The sequence below is a fragment of the Xiphophorus maculatus genome, chromosome 20 (assembly GCF_002775205.1).
Source record: "Xiphophorus maculatus strain JP 163 A chromosome 20, X_maculatus-5.0-male, whole genome shotgun sequence".
Lineage (NCBI taxonomy): Eukaryota > Metazoa > Chordata > Actinopteri > Cyprinodontiformes > Poeciliidae > Xiphophorus > Xiphophorus maculatus.
The window spans coordinates 19,950,762-19,975,003 of record NC_036462.1 but is presented as its reverse complement, the minus strand read 5'-3'; the positions used below and the strand labels follow the sequence as shown (position 1 = coordinate 19,975,003).

Genomic DNA, 24,242 nt, shown 5'->3' with positions numbered 1-24,242 from the left:
GATAAATTAGCTCATTACTAAAATGTGTACTGTAAATTAAAGATTTCTTTGCTATCCTATTTTTTGTAAAACCGTCAAAATTCAAATGACAAAATAAAATGGTTATAGTTTAAATGCAGAAGATACATATTTAAAAATTTTTATACCTTGTGAGGTATTTATATATATTTATTCAGGCAGCCGTGGGCACTTCCGGTGTGTTCGCGGAAAACGCAACAGCAGCTACTTCCGCGTTTAGCTCCCTCTGCTGAAACTGAGAAATGGTGAGAGAAATTTGACATATGTCCGAATAAAATGTCCAATTTTAACTATTATTTATATCAGATTTTTTGTGGTTAGTGAGTGTTTTGATATTACTTCCGTAGCTAATATAGACGGAGGTTATTTCTGTCCATCCTGTTGTCATTTGAGACATAGCTTCGCTGCTAACGATGGCTAATCGACAAGCTAAGAGAGATTTTAAGGTTTTTCCTAGTATCAGGTTGTAGCAGGAGGACGTCTTTAGTTGTTTTAGTAGACATCGCTTTGTAGTGACATATTATAGTAATACTTTGCAGTTTAAAACAGGGCTGCAACCACTTAAAGGAAAATTATATTTGGTGAAGCTTCCTACTTCCTTTTTCATTAGACCTGATGATGGTAATAATGATAAAATTGAAAAAGATGTAATGTATGTTCTCCGTCTAGAGCAGATTTCTCCCCATCATTAACAATTGTATGCTAAATATTTATTTAACCCATGCAAATAAAGGCGTTTCACCAGATTGCTTTTTATAATCTGTTTGAGTTCAGAGATTTAACCACCAGGAGTTTGTTTCAGAACGTTTATTTTAGCGTCGTAAAATAAAATGTACGCTACTGAATTTAATGTAATAAATAAAATCTAATTTCTTATTCTGGGAATTCAGAAAACAAACATGTAACACAGGAAATGTTTAGTCTTGAGTAATAAAAGGGGTCTGTCTGTTCAGATCTGATTTCACTTATAAGACATTTGTAGTTGTGATTATTTCAGTGTGAATAAATGAAATGAAAACCTTCCCTCCTATTTGTTCGGTAATCCTGTGGGTCTGTTGTGTTATAGGAGGTGTTATCAGTTAATACACTTTGAATCCTCTTTCCCTTTAGACAAGAGGACCACTATGTGTCAGTGCAATCCTCCAAAACATTTCTAATGTAACAGAAATGGTCACTTTGGCTTTGAAGGGATTAGAAGCTGTTGGGAGGTTTCAAACACACCTGAATCACATGACTGAATTACTTCAGCATGCCATCAGGTTTGACAGAGGCCTGGCAATGGGCCATTCATTTGCTTCAGTTGTGTTGGAGCAGGAATGTATCTAAAAGTTGCAGAGCAGTAGCAAGAAATTTTGGAGGAATCAGCAGGTTAAAGGTCTCCAGTTATTCTTAATACACAGAGTGAGAAAGTATCTTTTGGAAAGCTGGTTATTCATCAACCAGAAACATGTTGAATTCTTTTAAACCAGTTCAATGTGTGGTGAGGTGCATTCATTTTTCTTTGGAAAGCATTTTTCCTCAGTTCAGCTTTTTGTTTTCCACCATCAGACGGCCACTCTGCGTCCGTATCTCAACGCGGTGCGTGCCACGCTGCAGGCCGCTCTTTGCCTGGAGAACTTCTCCTCTCAGGTGGTGGAAAGGCACAACAAGCCAGAGGTGGAAGTCAGGTGAGACAACCGTCACAGTTGAGAGAAAGATATTCAGTTTGCCACTCATGGTGACGTGCACTTTATTGGCGTTTCTGCTCGTGTCCAGGAGCAGCAAAGAGTTGCTCCTCCAACCTGTAATCATTAGTCGTAACGACAAGGAGAAGGTTCTGATCGAGGGCTCCATCAACTCTGTCAGAGTGAGCATCGCCGTGAAGCAGGTCAGCCAGATTTCTGTCCAGAACCGACGCAACGATGACCAAGACCTGAACAGCTTCCTGGCTTTAATGGGTGCACATTTTATTTGCTGCTGCAGGCAGATGAGATCGAGAAGATCCTGTGCCATAAATTCATGCGCTTCATGATGATGAGGGCGGAAAACTTCTTCATCCTGAGGAGGAAACCAGTCGAGGCAAGTGACTGAAAATGCCATTGAAACTATGCATTCAGTTTTATAGCAGACATGTACAAAATACTTATGACATTGATTATGTCCTGTTAAACTCTTCTATGTCCACTCATGCTGTGTAGATGCATTATTTTTTCTTTAGGAGATGAACTTTAGTTACTTTAGGATATTATTGAAATATTAACGACATTATGACTTATCGCCGTCATGATGAGATCAGGAGTAATCTTGTCATGATGGCGTCTGGCATTACCCTGTCCATGTATATAGCCTTGTTTTTTTAAGCTTTTGTTTCATAAATAAATAAAGTCAGTCAGGAAGCAATCTTTTCCATTAGTAATGATATTCAGAGTGGAGCTCTGCAAGCTAAAATGTTCAGTCTTGACACTTTTCTTACTTTAACAAACTGGTAAGTTTAATTGCTTAAACCAAAGTTACCTTTTTTTCAAATATATAATTTTTAATTTTGAGCCTTAATTTTTTTTCTTCATGCAAGAAACAAGTGAAAAATGTATCTTTGTAATGATATGAGTATTTCACCGTACTAATCTCGAATATTTAATCATGACATTTGTGTTTTTGCAGGGATACGACATTTCTTTTCTCATCACCAACTTCCACACTGAGCAGATGTACAAGCACAAACTAGTGGACTTTGTTATTCATTTTATGGAAGAAATCGACAAGGAAATTAGTGAAATGAAGCTGTCCGTCAATGCCAGGGCTCGCATCGTCGCAGAGGAGTTCCTCAAAAACGTACGTCCGGTTTTCAGTTGCTCTTTCATTCTGTTTTCTAGTGCAGCATTTTCTGCAGCTTAAGCTTGAAAACGGCATCTTGTTTTATTTCTGCAGTTCTGAAAGCGAGCGAAGACCCAAGAACACATTCCTTTTGCAATACTGGCAGTCACTGTGGAGTCGACTCACGGCACGGCAGGCCTTCGCTGGCGTTTTCCGCCAAGAGGAGAAAAGAAGAAAAAGAAGTGCAGTGAGGCTGCGAGGGCCAATGGGGCTTTTCCCTTTAACCTGAAACTTGTCCTGTGCTCAAATTATTGATGTTTGTGTTTAATATTCCCACCACACCTTCATTTCTTGCTGTGAAAGGTCAACATAGCCTCTATAGTATTGAGCACAGGATGAAACAGATTTTTTTTAAAGATAATTTAAATGTTTTTAAGTATATTTACATATATATATTATATGCACAGAAATTTCATTTTGTTACCACAAACATTGAACCATGAGGGCAATCAGTTAATGTTTTATTTCACATGCAAACAGATGAAACAAATTTACACATCTGGCAATTAATAAAAATAAAAATAAAGTATACTTTGTATTTTAGTGGTTCTTTTTCATCTGTTTCACATTTCCATTTCCAGAGCTGAATATTCAGCACAGTTACGTACAATAACAGGTAGTAACATGATAGAGATGTGCGTCTACCACACTTCATACTTTAATTCAGAAAGCAGACCAGGAACAGGACTGTAGATATATTTTCGGTTTAGTATCTAAGCATGAAAATCAGCTACACTAAAAGTCCTTGATTTTACTGCAGTTGTCACATTTTGGATTATAGCAACAAAAACACATTTAGAGTCTTCTGTAGTTTGTCCGTCAGTGGAATGCATACGGTTGATCTGGCTCTGTTAGTTCTTGCGGCACCTTTTTTTTTTTTCCTTTATAGCTTCAGTATAAAATATAATGCAGTAAGTAAAAAAAAAAAAAAAAAAAAGCAATGATCTAAAAAAAAGAACACGTATTTGTGAAATACACTATTATGAGGTTCTTCTGGAGTTCTGAGTTTTTCAGTTGACTAAAAACATCTTCCAAGTCAACGGAGCGCTACAGTCACAGATGATACTGATGACATTATTTTAGCACCAGTAACAGTGGTCCCACAGATAAGGAATAGGTTTCTCCCAATAGAAACTGAAAGTACTGCACGGAGTCGATTGACGCTGCAGAGCAGGCGTCGTTTACACCGAATGAGGTTCCTGCTGGAGCAGCGATGCCAGATATTAGAGGTGAGCTGGAACCGTCTGCAGAGCATCTTCGGTGCTGCGCTGCACGTTCACGTTCTGCAAGAAGCAACAGAGGGACGGTCGTTATCACAACCTGTTAGATCTGAAAAGTACTGACACAGTAAAAGAAACCTTCGAAACTAAAATCCTGCATGAAGCGAATGCTGGGTATGATCTAATGAAAGAGGCTTTTAAATGTTAAACACTATTTCAGGTTATGTAAGAGAAATAATCTAAGCAGATTAATTTGTATATAGCGTATTAAATGTATATTATGTCCATTTCAAATGCAAATGAGCAAAATTAGACATTACAGACCACTAGAGGGCAGCAAAGGCCTTCCACTAGGAGCCTTGTGGTGTGTGGAATATGCATTTTCAGGCATAAGTGGCTTTGGTTGTTTCTAGGTGTAACTAGATATATAAAAATCAGAGACAATATGAAGAGGCTGTAGAATACATTTAGTTGTCTCCAACCTTACTGCTCTGAATAAAGTGCTGAAATTTTATGTATAATGAAGAAAACAACTTTAAAAATATAAGCCACTATGTCTGCTTTACTTTTGACAAAATAAATGATAATTTGGCCAGAAACAATAATTGAAATGAACTTGTTTTATTTATAATGCACAAACGTTAACAATGTCAACATAAGACAAATTACATTCGATTGAGGTATAAAACACAAACTTCGAAACTTAACAGCAAACTGAAAACATTGCTGGTAAATATCACAGGTCAACCGTTAACATTTAAAAACAATACTTAGCTTAGGCTCAAGGTGCAGCTTTAACAATGACTCAATAGGCAGGACAATTGTGCGTCGTGTGCAGCATGATTCAGGTTAAGATTTCAAATTGTGCGTACAGCAGCGACAATAAACAAAAGCTATAAATAAACTAAAATTAAACTTATGATGAAACAGAGAGGTTTGAAGTAGAGATTAACCACAAGCACGCATACAAAGAAATACAGATGCACCAGTTAATTATCCAGAGATTGAAATATGATAGTTTTCTCTTTATCAGCTCTAATCTGCAATCAGCTGGTTAAATATTAATGTATGTTAAGTGCAGTGATTGTTTGTCCCACAGGACTCTCCGTACTGTATTGATTTGTCACACTTTGTTTATAGAAACACAAAGCTGAATTATTTTCCTAACACTGGAAACAAGAATGAAATGATGGGTCAACAGATTGGGCTGTTTTGTGATACATTCTTCATATTCTGTCACAACAGGAACGGGCTGAACTCTGACAGCTGAGCTGCAGGGGGATTCGGACCTGAATATGTAGGATGACGTGATGTGCCTTCTGAAGAGCTTAGGCACAAAGTCACAGTCTGTGCGTTTAGAGAGAGGAACCCCCACCCGACCCGACCCGACCCCGGCCCAGATCTGGACGAGGTTCACGGACGGCGTGAGGTTGATGACGCAGCGAAGTCAACGCTCTGCTGTCAGACTTCTCAGTATGCTGTTTGTGATACCCACCTCTGGTCGGTCTCTGTGTGTGTTCACAGACTCCACGCCTAAATACACAGACTCCACTTTACATCCTGAGGAGGAGAAAACAAATAGGAAAATAATACATTATTCAGAGGAAATAAGTTTTGTATCGGCATGATAATAACCTCTGTGCTCATCAGGCTGCAGCTGGTCTCCTTTAGCTCGTGATGAAGCTGTTTTCAGGATTTCCTTAGAGTTTCACTGCTTTAATTTCAAGACTTCCTAGGACTCTTGAATTAAAATTTAAATGCGCTGTATTATGTATTTTCCAGGCATGTAGAGCACAATCAAGTATGTTAACTCCAGCTGTTATAAAAATGCTAAATATATATATCAAACTTGACTTAAAAGACATTTGACTTTCCAATTGGGTTTCCATCACTTTAAGAAGCTCCTGCTCTGACACTCTACCTTCAGGAAGTCATCACAAACATACTACTCCATGATGCCGTTTACAATCGTTCTTAAGAGAGTTTGTATGATGAGCTCAGCAGACACACGGTTACACCAGGTGTTTGCTAGTTGCTGCTGCTGCTAGTCTGGTGGAGCTGAGTGAGAGAGGAGCAAGCGTTTAGGCACCCCCAATGGCTGCTACCAGAAATTCAAGGATTCTTCAAACATGCATGAATCAAAGCAACACTCCAGTTATGTTTTTGATGAGGGAATACCATTATAACATGACATAAAGCTTTAAGTGAATTATAGAACATAACTTCCCAAAGAAATTTCTACATACTTAATAGCTGATAATATGAGAATAACTTTCGTAGCAGTTACTGATGACAAGTTTTAAATGCCTGTTTTCAAGCCTAACCTGTTTCACACACACTATCCAACTATGAAGGAGCTGTTAGCGTAATGCAACCAGAATGCTACACTGCCTGAACAAGCAATACGGCAATTTCAGATGCGGAATGACTTCACGGGGAAGGCTGGTTGTCCACAGATCTTATTGCTTCTCTGCATTACGAGGTTCAAATTTGTCAGTATAAAAAACATCTCAGTTCCAACCCAGAAGTACAAAGTGTAGAAGAACGAAATGCCACACACTGTATAAAAAAAAACAAGTGGAAGAAGCTAAAAATAAACACATTTTTGACCTAAAGTGGAAATTTTGTGGGGTTTTAAAACCTAAAATGAAGATAATCACATTAAATACCTATTAATGTCGAAAGCCTCTCAATATACAGCATAATCTGGCTGAAAGAATACTTAGAAAAACATTTATAAACTCCCCAAAAATGCTCACCATAAGCAACGGGTGTCAACTTTAAGACAGTGTGCAGAGGACACTTGAGATAAGGCAACTCATCTGTAGGAAAGAGAGAGAAGCAGAAAATCACAATAAGTCCTGGTTGGAGTTCACTTCAAACCATGCAGGAGAGGCTGTAATATAAATGTATATCTAAAACAGCTGTCGTTTTGTATTTAAAACAACAGCTGACTCCTTATAATTTTAAGCAAGAGTTATTAAGAGCCATTATTAAAGCTCTGGAGCTGCAGGCTGCAGGTTTAGATTGAGACATACTCATTAATTTAATTGGCCCAGTCAAAGTCCTGACTAAAATTCAGTTGAGAATCTGTGTAAGGACTTAAATGTATGCACTCACATGCTCTCCATTAAGTATCTGCTTGAGCTGGTTGCAAACAATTGTTTATGAAATGGCTGAACACAAATGGATGGCAGATTCCAATTTTTACTTGCATACAGACTTGAAACCATATAAAGTTTTCCTTCTGCTTCAGACTTACAATTCAAAAGATATGAATAGACATGTTTTAAAGAGACACAGTCTCTCTTACGTGAAGTCTTGTCCAGGAAGTACGCCAGCAGGCAGCGCATCACAGCCTGGTGACAAATGACCAGGACATTCTCCTGTCTCTCCAACTCCATGATCACAGGCTCCAGCCGCTGCACCAGGTCTTCATACGACTAACACAGAACCACAAAATACTCAAAATATACCACAAAAAAACTCGTCTAACTCATGTAAAAATACAGTAAAACATTCAGAGAAATCCCTTTAATCACCTCTCCTTTTGGATAGCGGTAGCGGTACTTGTCTTGGTCTCTCAATGCGAACTCCAGAGGGAAATGCTGCTGGATCTCCTCATACATCATTTCTTCACACACACCCTTTGTAGAAGGAAGAAAACAGATTTTAAAATGATACTTTGGCAATGATAGCTCTTCTTAAGGGATGAGACCAGAAGTGAACTTACAGCGTCGATCTCGTTGAGGGATTTCCATTGTTCATATGGAATGCCAAGGCACTCTGCTGTCTGGATGGTTCTCTTCATCTGGCTGGTCCAGATCTTCAGATCCTTGATTTTCTGCTCTTCCAGGTAGCTCCTCAAGTGTTTAGCAAACTGCATGATAAGAAACCATTTCATGAAGATTTTAATCAAGTTTAATCCAGGAAGTTACAATTGCAACCATTCACTTCACATTTGCAAATTTTGCACAGACTTGTATACATTTTTTGTACAGTTTTGGCTTAATTACTGCAGTGAATAAGTTCTTCTATTAGCAAACAACCTTTTGGGGGATTTTAAGGTCCGTATGGTTGATGATTAATTGATTACTAAATTAATTGACATTTATTTCAATAATCGATTCTTCACAATGAATTTGATTAATCATTTCAGCCCTGTCCCTTAAATGACTAATAGGAAACAATCAAGTTTCTTATGCCTTTCTTCAATGAAAGCCTAAGGAACGTTTTGCACATTCCTATATGTTTCAGACGTGTACAGAAACTGACCTCTTTCCCCCTGGAAGACAAGCCAGAGTCTCCTCCGATGCGTCCCTTGATGTTGAGATCGCTCTCGCCATGACGACAGAGGTAGATGGAGCGTGGAGTGATGTGGATATTCATTAGGTAGTAGACGATTCGGCTCTGGATGTGGTCAACAACGCGGTTCACCAGGTATCGACGGCCCACATCCATGATCTTTATGTAAGACATGTCGCTGAAAAGAGAGGAAAATCGGTCAAACTTCCTCAACACTGAGGTGATTTCATCATCGGGTCGGTTCGTTTGTGGATCTTCACCTGTCCAGATCTTCGTCCAGAGGCTGGTAGGAGGTCTCGTAACACTTTACTCTCTCCATGAAGTCTTCGATGGCCTCCTCTGAGCTGCAGTTCATGTAGTCTGGGTTTCCCAGCTTTACTTGCTTCAAAGAGAAAACAGCATGTGAGAGAAGGAAAAGCAGGAAGCAGACGTTGGCTGAATCAAAAACAAACACGTCCGCTCGCGTTTCTAGAAGGCAGAATTACACAGCTGCATATTATTTGATATAAACACAGAATCAGAACAAATGGTGCTCACCACGATGTTTTGTGCAATGACCTCTGGGTCTTCACACACAGACTCCACAAAAAATACCTGCATTGAGAAGAACATACTGTAAAAAACTTGGAAGCTATCAACTCGAAGTTAAAAGCAGATCAATCGATCATACTTTGAACCCGTTCTGTTCAGCGAACTTCATGATGGTTCCTCTTCTGTCTCTTGTCGTGTTTGTGGCGTCAAACACCTGAAACAGCAGGAAAGAATTATTACTGCAGCACTTTCACATAATTGCTGTGCAGCTGCTTTGCTTGCAGACATCAGTGAGGAACTGAAGGACTTACAGCAACTTGTCCTCCTTCAACACTCAGATACTGCCGCACATCATTCAGCGCAGACATCGCACATTGACTGTGAAAGGACACAAGAGGAGATACTCCTTAAAACAATTTACAGATGAGTCCGTCAGGACTCACTGAAATGTACAGAAATGGATTTGGACATTTTCCAAGTCGGGGTATGTGGGGGAAAATGTTTCAGTTTTTAGAGTTTATTCCTTTCTCTGTTGATGAATATATTAAATTCAGCATTTCAAAATTAATAAATGACTTTTTACATTGATTTCTATCTAGACTGCTTCATTCATCAGCAATCTACTCACCAAGAACAAATATAAAGGCACACCCATTAAAAACTTTCAACAAGTGGGAATTTTTGTGCGTTTGTGTCCTCTGGGCCTCTTATATCATGATTTAAAACTGCATTGTGGTTCTTAAACTGCACACACTTTAGATGCTAAACAAAGCACAAAACTATCAGTGACTTATATTTCTTGTAATTTTCACAAACAAGATAAAAGTATCACAGATCAGAAAGTGTCTCCATTCAGTCTAGATTTGACAAGTACAAGGGTTAAAAATTTTGAAACAGAGCTGATCCACTTTGGTCCAGATGCCAAAATAAAATGGAGCAAACGGCTTTTTCCCACATTGCTGCATGGGAAGCCAACAGTTTCTGATGATCTTTGTAATAAAACATCCTAAAAACCAATGAGGTTTTGTTTAGCGTTTTACAAAATAATCTAGGAATTTAAGCTTGGAAAAAACTAAATTTCAAATGGAAAATCTGACCAGCTCAGTGTCACTCTATTATGTTTCCTCTCCGCCTATGTGTCTGAATACTTTAGATCCTTAAAACGTCTGTGAAAACTCACCGTCTGATTTTAACGCCCTCTTCGTTATCTGGACGGAAAAACTCGAAGGACTTGTAGATCTTCAGACACTCTCTCCGATAATCACCGACGTTGAACTCTGACAACCAGACAGTCGCGTTTCAAACCAAAGAGAGCAGCTGCTTTTCACTTTGCCCTGCGGATAATTGTCAGGATAACTGCTCTCATACCTTTGGTTGGCACTCCTATCCAGTTCAAGTAGCGGGTGAGCTTCTTTGAGATGTACGTCTTTCCTCGGGCAGGAAGTCCGACGGTCACGATGAGCGTTGGGCAGTTTGTCATGCACACTGAGGGAAGACGAGAAAAAAACGGAAAAAGGAGTAATTCAAGTGTCTTACATTAAAGTGGCCATATTGTTAGTACTACTAAGTTAAAACATATGAAAAAGTAGAGAAACAATTGGGCCCAGATTGGGTCCAATCAGACTTGTTAAGTGACTAAGCAGAGACATGCTCTTGTTAATTAGGGGCAGCGTTTCAGATGTTGGACAAAAGCCAGGACTGAGCTTTACAGTTATTTAAAGTTCACAGCTTCTATGTTGATGCTCCAGGATCAGGGAAATATTTAATTGCAATACTACACCTGGACACGGCCATGTCAATATTTGAAAACAATTAACCCATATTTTCCTGCCAATTTCCTGGTTTTACCATTACACAACTCTCAGCCGGCTTTAGCCTCTCAGCTTAAGGAAGACTAGAGTCCATCCACAGAGTCCAAATATTTATAGGCAGCCCATAAATCCCCAGCCAATAGCGTCCAGGCAGTCCTTTGAAATTCAAATGTTGCACATATTTAACCACTGGGATCTGATAAAATGTGCAGCTCTGCTGGATTTCTCACAGTTGTTGCGATTTTGCATAGTAGCAATTTACTCAAGGCATAAACGAAACTATCAAGGCTTTCGCAAAAGCTCTCCACTTTTTATACTCAAAACAGATTAAATTATGTTCTAGAGGAATAGTCAGCTGTAAATTTGACTTGAAGGTTAAAACGTAGGTTGTGTAAATTATATTATGTCATTTTGGATGTACATATTTTCCCTTTATCCTTGTTTTATTTTATATATGTCTGTGTACTGTGAGCGCTTGAAAACCAAAGTTAAATTCCTTGTTTGTGAACACAATCTTGACCAGTAAAGCTGATTCTAATTAAAATAATTCTAGTTTATTTCATATTCTTTTATTAATGTAGGATTAAGGACAAACACATGTCTTCTAATTATACAAATTAAAATATTCAGAGTTTAACAGTCATTTTTATCTAATTTATGTTGCTGGTTCAACAGTGTTTTTTCTATATGGTTATATTTTTGCTTTTAATTATTGCGGTTTATGTTTCACTAAGTTGTAAGCAATGTTATACTTTGTTCAGGACTTTAGTAAATTATGCTAATTTAAAATGTGATACAGAAATAAATTTTGACTTTATTTTATTGGTCAATCATTTACGCTCATTGTGTCCGTATCAGAGTCGCATTCATGCACTTTGCTACTGAAAGTTATCTGTATAATAAAAACACAATTTTCCATGGCTGCTTGTTAGCAAATGGAGAAAATCAGAGAAATAACCATATCTTCAAAACTTATTTATGGCTAATTATTTAATAATTAACATGAATAAATTGAGGGTCAAGCAGTTTAATTGTTGGCTTGTTGTCGTAAATCTTGAAATAAAAGGATGATAAATATGTCAAAAACTGAATCGTCCCCAGGCACTTTAAACAAAATGTTACAAAAGGTTTGACAGATCCATGAAGTTAGCCCTTACATAATGTTCACGTCCCTTTAGTGGAAACCAGATGCTGCAATTTGAATTAAACTCAAGTCAAGTCCTACTTGACGTTTTGGTGCATCAAAAATATCAAATAGTCACTTTGCTAGTTATTGGTATTGCAATGTGCAGATATAGTGGTAGATAAAGACATTTGTCCCTTTGTCAAAACCTTATCGGATTTCTAAGTGATTTCTGATCAAATTATTTGGAATCAAATTATTATTATTTGTTTTTATTTTGTTGATGTTCAAAATGAACTTTTATGGGTCATGAGACCCATTAAAAAGTTCAAATCTAAGCTGACTATTGTTTTATTAAAATGAACAAACTGACTAATTGATTTTCTGACTATACATTTAATATAGTGTTTTAATTAAACTATCAAATGGCAAAATGCATTTCCTTATTTAACATTTTTTTAAATTTTCTGATGATTTCTCATTTGTTTTTTATTTATTGGCTTTTTGCCCTTGATGTTTATGAATTATATGTTATAGTTATTAAATGTTTAATAAATAAAAGTGAAAATTCCTGTGAGACTAAGATCATTCTAACAACATTCCTGCCATTATGAACTAGTTCCTTTTAATCAAGGCTACAACCACCTGTTTAGTTTTTTTGAGTAATAATTATAAGAATAATAATAACTGGAACACAATCATTCTTGATCATTTTGATGATGGTTGCTTGTTTCATAATTGGTTACTGTATAATGTTTTTATTGTTTAAGGCACTTTGGACTACCTTAAATGTGTTAAATAGATTTTACTTGACTTTGTTGTACAAATTCAAATTAAAAATACAGTGTAATCTCAGGCTAAATCTTCCTGTGAACAGGAAGATTTTTTTTACAATAGAAGCAGAATATCGTCACTTTTTGCCAAGTCATTTTGGCAATAAAAAAAAAAAAATCATATATATATATATATATATAGCCTCTGTCCTCTTGCTGAGGTTGTTCATTAACGGATGAACACCTGAGACAGACTCTGGTGCCTTCACTTCAGCTTTACTTTATTTCCAGTAGCAAAATTATGTAACAGTTTTCCTTGTCTGATATCAATTAAAAACGTACATACTTCTTACTATACTGCAATATCCTTTTATGCCTTTAATCCCCCTTCAAATTGGAGTGTCTGTTTTCCCCCAGAAGGGGGTGCGACCATTTTAAGGAGATGGGATTAAATTTAAGTGGGACCCCCAAATGAAAGTCTGCTCAGGGCCCCATACAACTTTTGGCCAGCTCTGGCATTTTCTAAAATAAAACATTACATCTTTTTTTTTTAATTACTGACAAAATAAAGTTACTAAACCATTTATAATTCAGTTTTAAAAGGGTTTAATCGCAGCAATCTTTGCATTGGAGCTGCAGAGGGTGTTGTCCTGTCCTGGACTGGCTGCAGCTATTAAAAAAAGGAAAGCAGAGTTTTGAGTCAGTAGAAACAGGAGCTGCAGAGAGAACAAACCAGACAGGGAGCAAAGTGCCGTGTGAGATTAAAGAGCATCTGCCAAGTCTCACACCCAGACAGGTTAGTGCTGTTTCATGCTAAATTAAGTTCCTTCTCTGTGCTCCTGAATGCCTTTCCTCTAATCCGTGGAAGCACCGATTGTGCTTCCACGGATTAGAGGAGCATGATGCAACACTTCCAGCCTCACCGAGCAGCGCCTTAATGAGTTAAGAAATCAATCTAACATGAGGAAAAATAACACAAGCCGAAAACGGACGCAAATTGAGCAAAAACAAGAAATAAAAAAATAATAAAATATCGGCAGATGTCTGTCCCGGTCGCATCTTGTGTTGGCGCACTTGCAGTGGGGGTCAGCCGCATCTCTTACCCCGTCTGTGCCCGATGTGGCTGTTCTTATGCGGCATCCAGATCTTCTTCAGCGGGTTCTGGGTGAGTTCCCGCGGGTGGTTCTCCAACAGATGGTCCTCGTTGTCCAACATCTTGGGTCTTAGGGTCGTTAAAGCGCCTGTCTGCAAAGTGAGGCGGTGGGCTGCTGTCCTGTTAAGTCCTGACTGAGGAGGCTGCCGGGGAGTGGATGCCTCATATCAGCTGAGAAACAGCAGTTTCTCGTTACCGTAAGAAGTGGAGGCGGAGCGCAAGGAGAAAGAGGGAAGGAACAAAACATGCCCGGGACAAAATGTTGATGCATGGCTTGGTCCTCTCATCTTAAATCACCCGCCTGCGTGAGTTAATTTTTAGAATCATGTGTTTATGTTATGTTTTTGTCTGGAAAACACTTATCATATATATCCCCCATAAACTGTATATATCCTATATAAGACATAAAAGATACATATATATATACATTTTTTCCCAGTCGCTATAATGCACTTTTTATAGTGCATTCTAAAAATATAGCTGCCATATTTTTTTTGTCTCTTCTTATTCTGTTTATTTCCTTCAGACAAACCAGAATCTCCATTAATCTTTTTCAGTGGATTTTTTAAAATAATTTTTGCCATTTTGTTGTGTAATGATAGCAATACTGATATATGAACATAAATCTTGAGACCTGTGCCCCCTTGAACATTTGTGAGGCAACATCTGCTGTATTCGTTGTCATAAAGAGAATTTCTTCCTATACATAGAAATTTTACAACTTGAGGAACTAAGAGCATTGTATTAATAAAAGAAACCCTCCTATGTTCATGTTATGAATGCACCATTTAACAGCCTAATCCACTCTTTTTGAGTTTAGTAAAAATCAAACAGGGCATATACATTGATCTTGCAATCGCATCACTATAAGTTAGATTAAAAACTCCTACCATAATAAACCCAGACTTTTATATGATTCATGTTAAAATCCTTAAAAACTGAGAGGAAAACAAAGGAATTTATATTAAGTGTTGTGAAACAATGTAAAAATAATGAATATACAATAATTGAAACTCACTGAAGTATGTCCTTTTTAAAACTAATTGTACAAATGTATCATAAAATGATCTAACTGGTGAAGGGGGATGTAAAAAGTAACAGCGGTAGCCATTACAAAACATTCTGCACTTGAAACTCCTGTTACCAGCTGTTTTTCCTGCACTGGTGTGACGCTGTTTTGAATGGAACCATCCAGTGCAGTGCATGTTCCGGATTCCTTCAATAAAACGTACTAAAAAAACATCTTCAGTACCAGGATGTTCGGTCCTCCTTTCTGAGAAAACGTGTTTTGAAACGTTACCGTAATGTTTCAAGTACGTCGGCAAGCAAACATGCGAGAAGAAAATAAGCGTTCTGTTGTTCACATGATCCACACATGGACAGCGAATGCAGCTCAGAAATCAGCCAATCAGAGGACAGAGCAGACGCTCGGCAGCCAATCGGAGAGGAGTAGGGATGAATGGGAGGCGTGCTGCCTGTACCAGGCTCACGAAAACACATCCACATGAAAACTACAAGTCTCGGCTTTTACACGAGCCCGTCACGGGCCCCACGGAGTTTTCCTTACACTAAGTAAGCAGCTTCTGACACGCTCCCCACTCTTAAGCAAACAGAAAGAAAGTCATGATGTAAACATGTTGACTTTCTGCTGTCAGACAACGTGAAAAATATCAGATTGCTTTTCTTTGTTTGCGCATGTACAGTATGTTGCAGGTCGTCAGGTTTATGAAAGTATAATGGAGACTGCAGTCAGTCTGCTATTTTGATATATTGGACAATATTTTACACAGAAGAAATTCCTAAAGATACTCAAGTTACACTTAAAAATCAATTTATTTAAATGCATTTTGTCGTTATCAAGCCACAACACAAAATGCATTTCATTCCGCTCATGATACCACACATTGTGACTCCGCGTCTGCAGAGCAAGAGACAGAGAGCTAGCCATACAGTAAATAAGTGAAGCTACACGCAACGAGTCTACGTGTAGCTTGGCCTATACAGAGAGAGGGAAGAAGGTGGTTTTGAGTTGTACTTCAACTCAAAAGTAGTTGGGTTTTCCCAACATTTCCCTTTCCCTTTGCTGTGCAGCACAGCACTAAATTAATAATATCTATATTTCCAAGTTTCATTGAGTTAACGGAATTATTCTACCATGACAGCACGGCTATAGATGGCATGTGAAAGTATACTGTAGTCTTTTTGCCCTTCAATGTTGTCATGAAATATCCGTATGTAAACAATAACATGCAGGGGGTCTTATGATTTTGACTAAGTCAGTGCCTCACCAGACTAGTCTCAGTATCAATCCAGTTGTTCTGTAAAGATCTTTTAGAGAAGATTGAAAAGCATAAAGCATCATGAAGACCAGGGAGGGAATAAATCAGTGATAAAGTTGTGGAGAAGACGATTGGGTTATAAATCAAGGGAGTTCTGTTAAATTATTTATCCAGAAATGGAAAGAAATGCCATAACTTGAAACGTAAAAAGAAAAAGCTGTTCACCTGAACTGCTGCTGCCCGTCTTTTTACCAACATATCTCACCTGTTCTGTCATCTCTCCCCTGTCTGCCTGTGTGACAAAGAATTGGTTTTAAAATCTTTTTCTTAAGTTTTGAATGTGTTATCGATCTCACTCTTCCATACTTCTCTGACCTGCTGCAGCTTTATGTTTCACCACAGGCCCTTTAGCTGACTGAATCAAGATAAAGTCTTTTCAGTCGTACTTCCAAAACTAAAAGCTCCCATTACAAAAAAAGGACACTTATTTTTAATGGCATTTGATACGGTATGAGTTGGTTTGTTGTTGTTTATTTCTATGGTACAAATCCCATTTTATTCAGCTTTTATTATTTTCTTTCGTATTTTCTTATTATTTTAATTTGTATCTTGGTTTGATCTGTTTTAGTACTGTACAACACTTTGGTTAAAACATATAAATTTTTAAACTAAACACTATTTAAACAACGAGAAACATGAAATCAACTTCATACTGTTCTTGCTCTAGCTTTTCATAAAAGTCCCACTATTAATGTTCTGATCTGACTACAAGTTGTTGTTTGTATTATGTATGTACTTTGGTAGCCTCTGGATGTTTAGGATATTATAACTAAACATCCAGAGGTGCGCTAATGTGATTTTAGATAAAATTATAGTCATGTCAGACTGACTCATTCAAAGCCAAGCCCTAAATCCAGCTGATAATCTGCGGTGAGTCTTGAAATGCGACATTTCAAGATTATATTTTGAATATTACTTTCCAAAGAAAATGGGCTAGAATGACAGCTTTTGGATGGACAAAAGATTTGTTGCATAAGTTGCAGTGGAAGTATTCACTCATGGGGGCATGCCACACTTTTCAGATTGTATCCACTTAAAAGCTCCGTACTGCTTTGTGCTACAATGATGCTTGTGGTTGTAACAAGACAAAATGTGAAGAAGTTCAAAAGGCATGAATACTTTTGCAATTGTGGTGTGTTGCTCCTGTTGTTAATTTATTTAAAAAGTACAATATTCTAGTTAATTGGTAACCTTAGCAAACTGACCTTAAAGAAACTGACTGATTTTACTGATTTGCAAAACGAACAGTTTTCTGATTGTCATAATTTAAAACATGTTTGACATTTTTATTTCTAAAGGATGAAGAAGGAGCGTGGCCATAAATGAAGAAGCTAACTTAGACGTCTCGCTGCTCTCCATTACTCTCACACGTTGTGTGAATTAAGGGTCAGCCACTCAATAAAGTTAGCTGGTTCAAGAAAAACATCCTGTTCTTTTGGCAGCTTCTCATCCTGAAGGACAAACAGCGTAGTGCTTCAGTAAAATCACTAGAGGGCAGTGTGCTACCACACTTAAAAGAAACATTTTCTTTTAAGTCTATTTCACCAGTTTATGCACAAGTTACGACAGACATGGGTGTCCTGTGTGAGAACAAAAGAGTTCACAGCTGATCAAAGCTTTGTTATCAACTCAGCTTCTGTTGTGGGATGGATTGAGGTCAGAGGTCAGAGGGTATTACATGTGCCCTCCATGTCACCATGTCAGCAGGATTAGTAGTGATCTGTTAAATTTACTACAAGACTTCTCACTAATCCCATAAACACACACAGACGTGGTCGCCTCACCTGCTGTAAAGGGAATCTGTACATCTGAGTACATAAACAGTGGGATGGATAAATTACTAAAGTTGTTTGAAAGCATTTAATGGCATTAATGCACAAATAAAAACTAAATATTCAGAAGCACAAATAAATATTTAAGTCAATAATTTTTTTTAAAGATTTTTTTGAAGAATATATATGTTCAATAAGAATGTAAAATGAAATTATCTCCAGACCCAAGTAATCCACACAAACAAAGAAATCAACACAAATAAATCCATTAATTACGAATTCAAAATGCCTGCAGCGGAGAACCCAGTCACATGCTTTGCTCAAGTTTAAGGACAACAAGGTCAATGTTTTGGAGGGGCCATCGCAAAGCTGTGATTTCAGTCCCATGGGTAGTTTCTGGGCAGAACTAAAAAGGTGTGTGTGAGCAATGTGGGCTACAAAGCTGACCCAGTTATACCAGTTCTCAAGAGGAATGAGCTGAAATTTAAGCAAGAAGTTTGTGAGAGGAAACTCAAAACACCTGATCACAATATGAAGCTTGAAAGACAACTCTATCAAATAGTAAGGAAATGTATGGCAAGTTCTGAATATAAAAATGGGTTTATTTGAAGACACTCTAAGTTATCTCTATAAACATAAATAATTTTTGTCCTTCTAGCTAACCTAATAAAGTAAACATTTAAGTTCTTAATGTCAGACAGAATGAAAAATAATATATATGTTTTTTCATACAGCATTTGGTTTCAATAGTATACTTAGTGAGAAGACCGACTGACCACCACTCTTGTTTTTGGACAGTTGGAGAGCAAGAATACCTAGAAAGGATGGACAGAGAGAAAATGCAAATGCCATGCACAAAGACTCATTTTCTTTTCTTTTGAACCCCAAACTCTCTTGCTGCGGCACAACAATGCTGCCAACTGTGCAGCTCATTTTACTGAGCCAATAAGATTCAAAAGGAGTTAGACCAAGGCTATAAACTTTTAAAGTACTCTTGACATGATCGACAATGTTTATTGTTAGGAGTAAAGCTAATACCAACATACATGTCTTGTTTCCTCTAATATTTAAATGCCTTTTCCACTTGAACAGGCATAACATTTTCCGTTACACATATTTTAAAGTTAATTATCTAGCTTAAGTTCAATCAAAACAAAGGTTTCTATTACAAAACATGCTAAACCTGTTGCAAAGGTGTGTCACTTCGGACTACGTGCAAAACAGGCGCATTCATCACTGTCTTGACATGTTCCTGCTGTCACATGTCCCTGTAAGATAACCATAGTTTTCACTTTTGTTCTTTGAAATCAACCTAATTTTGCTCCAATTTCTTGGCAGTAAGAGAAAGTGCAGTCGAGACTGGAATAAAAAAAAACACAGTACAGAGTTTACCTTAACTTTAGGGCGCCACTTTAAATATTAAAAGAACAATAATAAACCCAGGTGAATCTTGTTTCTGGGTTAAACATAAAACCTTCACAGCTATCCCTGAGACACAGAAACAAAAGAACAGTGGTGACCTCATTCTGGATTAGAGTTTCAGTGATAAACAGTGACAGGCTGAAAGTGTGAAGCTTGATTAAATACTGTTTTGATTTTTTCACAAGAACTGTAAAACAGATAATTGCACATATATTGAATGCAGTCAATGCTTTTCATGTGGCTACTGGGAAGCAACAAGTCAAGAGAAGGGTCATTTTTGTAAAAATCCCACAACAAATGTATTTGAACGGATAACAATAATTTGTTTGAAATGTAAATAAAGGTCTAATTTGCTGTTTATTGAGGGAAAGTACCAGCATGGCAGTGTTTGTGGATTAAAGAAAGAAAGTTTCTTCTAGGGTTCAATGCTGCAGCATCAGTAAGAAGTTTACATACATGGGGCGTCGTGAGGTCAGAGCGTGTGCCACGTATTCAGAGGCGGGACGACTCAACGCGGCCGTCCTGAGTTTGACTCCCATCCTGGGTTTCCTTTGCCACATGTCTTCCCCCCTTTTCTTTGCCCCCTGTTGTATTATTGTCAGATAAAGGCCACTAGTGCCAAAAAATCTCTTAAAAAAATTAAGTTTACATATTCATCATGCACATTTATCAAAATGGTACTGTGAATGGAACAATGAAGAACTTACTCCAAAATCTTAAGTTTCACCTTAACTCAACGACTAGATGATTGAAACACAACTGCCCAACTTAATTGTTGAATTATAACCAATACACCAAACTTATTTAACCCTTCTAGGACTACCATTATAAAAGTCCGCATGAGCATCTTTTTACATTTTTGGATGCTGCAGAGTCATTATTAGGAGCACTCCAATGTTCTTTACATCTATAAAATCCTTATAAGTCCTCCTTTCCAAGTTTGTATGCCATTTATCAATAATAACTGATTAAAAATAGAAAATTTGCAAAACAATAACAAGAACTCCATCCGTTTATAATTTTTTTGACATATTTTTGTAAATATGAAGAGTTTCCTAACTTTATTTACCAAAGTTCCCAATACAAAAAAGTTGCACACAAGCCTTCTAAACCAAACACAATTTATTTGGAGTTTTTTCAAAGCTTCGTTTCAAAGTTACAGCCAATTTTCTAAAAACAATAAAACGAGGGAAAATAAAAAAAATGCTTTTATCAGTGCAATCAGAAAAAAGAAGTGCAGAAGATACATTGCACATTGTACATCAACAATAAAATACAAACATTTAAATGAAAGTGTGTCAGTCTTTGTGTATTCACATGAGAAAATGTCTGTCCACATGACAGACATTTGCAAGAGCAGAGCCAAATAGCACGTGCAGGAAACGGAAATGACTTTCATGAAATCTCACCTGAAGTCATGTGACATTTCATGAAATCTCGTAGTATTTCATTCTGTCAACGTCAGAACAACACAGGAAGTGATTGGCCAGACCCGAGCTGATCTACAAATAGAGGGATGGATGCCACATCATGTTTGTGGACCCATCCTTTTTACTATAAATCTGTGAACTCGTCTGCGCGCGCACAGCAACTCGGGGGGGATGTTTAGGGTCGGAAAAGGAAGCGCAATTCTTACAGTTTAATATGCAAAAAAAAAAATTGCTCTACCTTACGTGGTTCGAATTCTACCGGCATTTGAAAAATATGTATGCATCTCAGATCGCCGGCGATCTGGTAGCCCGAATCGGGTTAAAGGAACTTTGTCAATCGTTATATAAAAACTGACCCAATATCAAGGCCGGATTATTATACCAGAAGCTTGTTGAAGACAACAAATAGTTACATAATCTTGTCCAACATCAGTGTCTGACCTCACATATGTGCTTCCGGAAGAAAAGTCAGTTTAAACATACAGTATGTCTGAACCTTGTAGACAGCCTTCTCAGAACAGTTGAAGTGGCTCTACTTTATTAAAGCCTTTGTATTTTGAACATTGTCATACAATCCCAAAAAGAATGGTTTGAATGTGTCTCCATAAAAGACGATAATTAATTAAACATTCATGCACCTGAATTGCATATTCTACTACATTCCTACAGCTAATTCAAATAAACAAAAAAATACCATAAATCAATGCCAAGCTGTGATGGTCAAACATGCCAAAGCGTCAGCTGTGTCTGTGCAGTGCTCAGCCACACAGTTGCTGCACTGCCACAACACAGGCCCGCCTGAAGCCGTTAATGTGATTCTGTGCAAGCGGGTGAACTTTCCCCCAGATAAAGTCGACACACACAGAGAGGGAGGGCGGAGTGAGGGAGGAGAGGAGAGAAAGCTCTGCTTGGAAGGACAACAGTGATCATCGAAGAGGGCGATTCACAGCAGAAATCTGTCACAGATATGAATGCAAAAACAAAGATTTTTCATAAAAAATCAAATAAGGGAAGACAAAGGAAAAATAAGGCTTTTTTACTTCAACCAGCCTCTAGCTAATGGCATATACAGCTATTGTTGTGGGTATATAATTTCATAAACACTACTGAGGTCTGCTGCACCATCTGAAGTGCACCACTGCACATGTAGGGAACAAAGACTCACAGTTACGTCTGGCACTCTAGTAGCTGACATAAATACCTACCTGTATCAAAGTGAAGGCGTTTAAATGTCTCAGAATACATAAAGCAGTCTCCACAAGAAGCAAGATGCACTGTGGTGTGTTTTTAGGCACAGCCCCTCCTCTCAGGACGTGTAAAAATGGAGCACATCTCCATGCATCTGCCATAGCAGCCATCTAAACCACTGTTACCGCACTCGGATCTGTCTGACTGCATGCTGCTTGGTAAACATGACAGCACAGCAATATTACACTACAGAAGCTTCCAGGACATATGACTCATGACATTGCATAACAAAACCTTCTCACAATACATGAGACTCTATATTATATAGGTCAGAGTACAAATCCTTCCCCAGGTGCATCATGCTTACCTTTCTCCTCAAAGAACTTCTCAAACATAAATGATATGGTTGGTTTTATTGTTTTAAAGTAAGACACACAGAAACTTAGTGGCATTCAGATGTTAATGTAAATCTGATAACACTGGAACACATTCTGGATTGGATTTCAAACCCCAAACTAACAAGGAAATCTGCTCTCCATCTGTCTGGTCCATGCCAACATATGTTACCTGCAGCAGGTGCAAACAGTGCTTGTGCCATTTCACTGTGGGTCCAATTCAACCTATTTTATACAAGTTTTAAATTAAAGCCATAAAATTTAAACCTTATTTATAGTAAGTGCTCAAAACATAAGCGTCATGTAGTGTCAGGGAACTAGGATGCACAATCTTTCTGCTAAGAAATGAAGGACTATGCTTTAGTGAATTAAAATATTCTCTCACTCCTTTTTTAAAATTTTATTTTAAAATGATTTTTTGCAATAATAATAATAATAATAATCTAATGCATTTTTCTAAATTATTTTTATTAGCAGGATAAATATTTGGGGGGTTTTCATTTCATTCGATGAAAACTTTTGTCAACTTTTTTGAAATTTTTTATATTCATAGATAATCTATTTTATTGTTACTGTTCTAAATGATTTTTGAAAAATGTATTAATTTTCTGTATAACCTTTTTTTATTTAGTTGCGGAGAACATTTTTTAAATATTTTCAGAAGAATGTTCTAAAAGTGTATTATTAAGTGTGCTTCTTTAAGTATACATTTATTTATTTGCGTAAAAAAAATCTCTTATTAACTTTTTTCATGCATTTATTGGGTGACTTGCTGGAAACAGCATTTTTTTTGTTTGCTTTTTGAATAAATTATTTACTTGCTGAAGAAAACATCTCTTGTTTACTTCTTCCTGGTAGCTCCTTATCAATCTAGTTGCAGAAATAAACAGAAAAGCCTCATTTTTGTTTACTTGTGAATATGGTATATTAGTGGCCTATTCGTTTTCTGAAAACAAAATCTTTTGAAGTAATATTTATTCACTTATTATCCTGCCTTATTTACTTAATGGAGTATTTATCTTTTGAAGACATATTACCGAAGTGATAGTGAAGTTAAATTAGTCTGTGACAAACTTACTGAAGCTGAGTTCCGACCTTATCATGCAATGTGTTTCAGAGGAATAAACTGCATGCATGTGTAGCTTCCTTCAGGAATCAATTTACACTTTCTAGATTTCCCTCTCCAAGCAGTCAGCTGCTGCAGCCAGGCTAAGCAGCTGATGATGAGCTGCTAACAACAAAGTCCTCTCCATTTTACCAAGCTTTCTTTCCACTATATAAACCCGAGAACAACATCATTTAGCCAATTTCACGGCTGTAAGTGGCAGCCTGCTCCGCCTTCCCCACCCGTCACCTCTGAAGGAAGCCTACGTGACACTGGCTTGTTTACTTCATCCGCCTGCTAACCCAGCTGTAGCTCTGTCTGCACACAGTGTTCGCTCCCCAGCAGCTCCACAACGTGAAAACACATGAGAGCGCGGAAAGGATCCGGTTCGGTGCCTACCTGTCCTGTCCCGCGGGTTGTTCGGGTGGCAGGAGCCCCTCATGGTCTCGGTTTAAAGCCTCTTGCTGTCAGTGTGCAGAGCGGCTTGAGTGGGTGATGTCCACAGCAGAGCGCAGGCAGCGATGAATGAAGTGGGAGAGCGCGCGCTCAGCATGCTGTTCCTTGAACACGGGCGCGTGCATGTTCCCCTCCACGCAAACACAGAGAGCACACATATGTTTGTAGCTGAGTGACTGTGCGCGTGACCACCGTCACTTACCAGTTTCTCCAGTTTTTCCACGCGGAAATACTGAGCTGAAATCAAGTTTCTAGATCTGGAGGAGCACAGCGAGAAAGAAAAATACTGAATAAAAGTTTGTTTTATTGTCCCAAACTTTATGTTTCTTTGTGTTGCATCCATGCGTT

The 24,242-nt window shown here is 37.8% G+C and overlaps 2 protein-coding genes across 3 annotated transcripts; one reads left to right on the top strand and one right to left on the bottom strand.

Annotated features, from left to right (window-relative positions):
• Positions 1–185: 185 nt before the first annotated feature.
• LOC102230269 (actin-related protein 2/3 complex subunit 4-like) lies at positions 186–3,808 on the top strand. Its single transcript, XM_005799823.3, has 6 exons — positions 186–263; positions 1,567–1,685; positions 1,774–1,885; positions 1,981–2,076; positions 2,659–2,829; positions 2,926–3,808. The coding sequence occupies exons 1-6, from the start codon at positions 261–263 to the stop codon at positions 2,929–2,931; spliced, it is 507 nt and encodes a 168-aa protein (XP_005799880.1). The 5' UTR covers positions 186–260; the 3' UTR covers positions 2,932–3,808.
• On the bottom strand, positions 3,321–23,970 carry LOC102230006 (6-phosphofructo-2-kinase/fructose-2,6-bisphosphatase 4-like). Of its 2 annotated transcripts, none has more exons than XM_005799822.2 (14): positions 23,838–23,970; positions 10,296–10,412; positions 10,108–10,204; positions 9,239–9,305; positions 9,067–9,141; positions 8,934–8,990; positions 8,657–8,778; positions 8,367–8,574; positions 7,825–7,971; positions 7,634–7,738; positions 7,405–7,534; positions 6,851–6,913; positions 5,587–5,651; positions 3,321–4,154 (listed from the first exon to the last, which is right to left on the bottom strand). In XM_005799822.2, the coding sequence occupies exons 1-14, from the start codon at positions 23,878–23,880 to the stop codon at positions 4,095–4,097; spliced, it is 1,356 nt and encodes a 451-aa protein (XP_005799879.1). In that variant the 5' UTR covers positions 23,881–23,970; the 3' UTR covers positions 3,321–4,094. The 2 variants fall into 2 exon arrangements, with proteins under 2 accessions (XP_005799879.1, XP_014324539.1); XM_014469053.2 differs by lacking the exon at positions 23,838–23,970 and adding an exon at positions 13,738–14,135.
• Between the last annotated feature and the right edge of the window lie 272 nt (positions 23,971–24,242).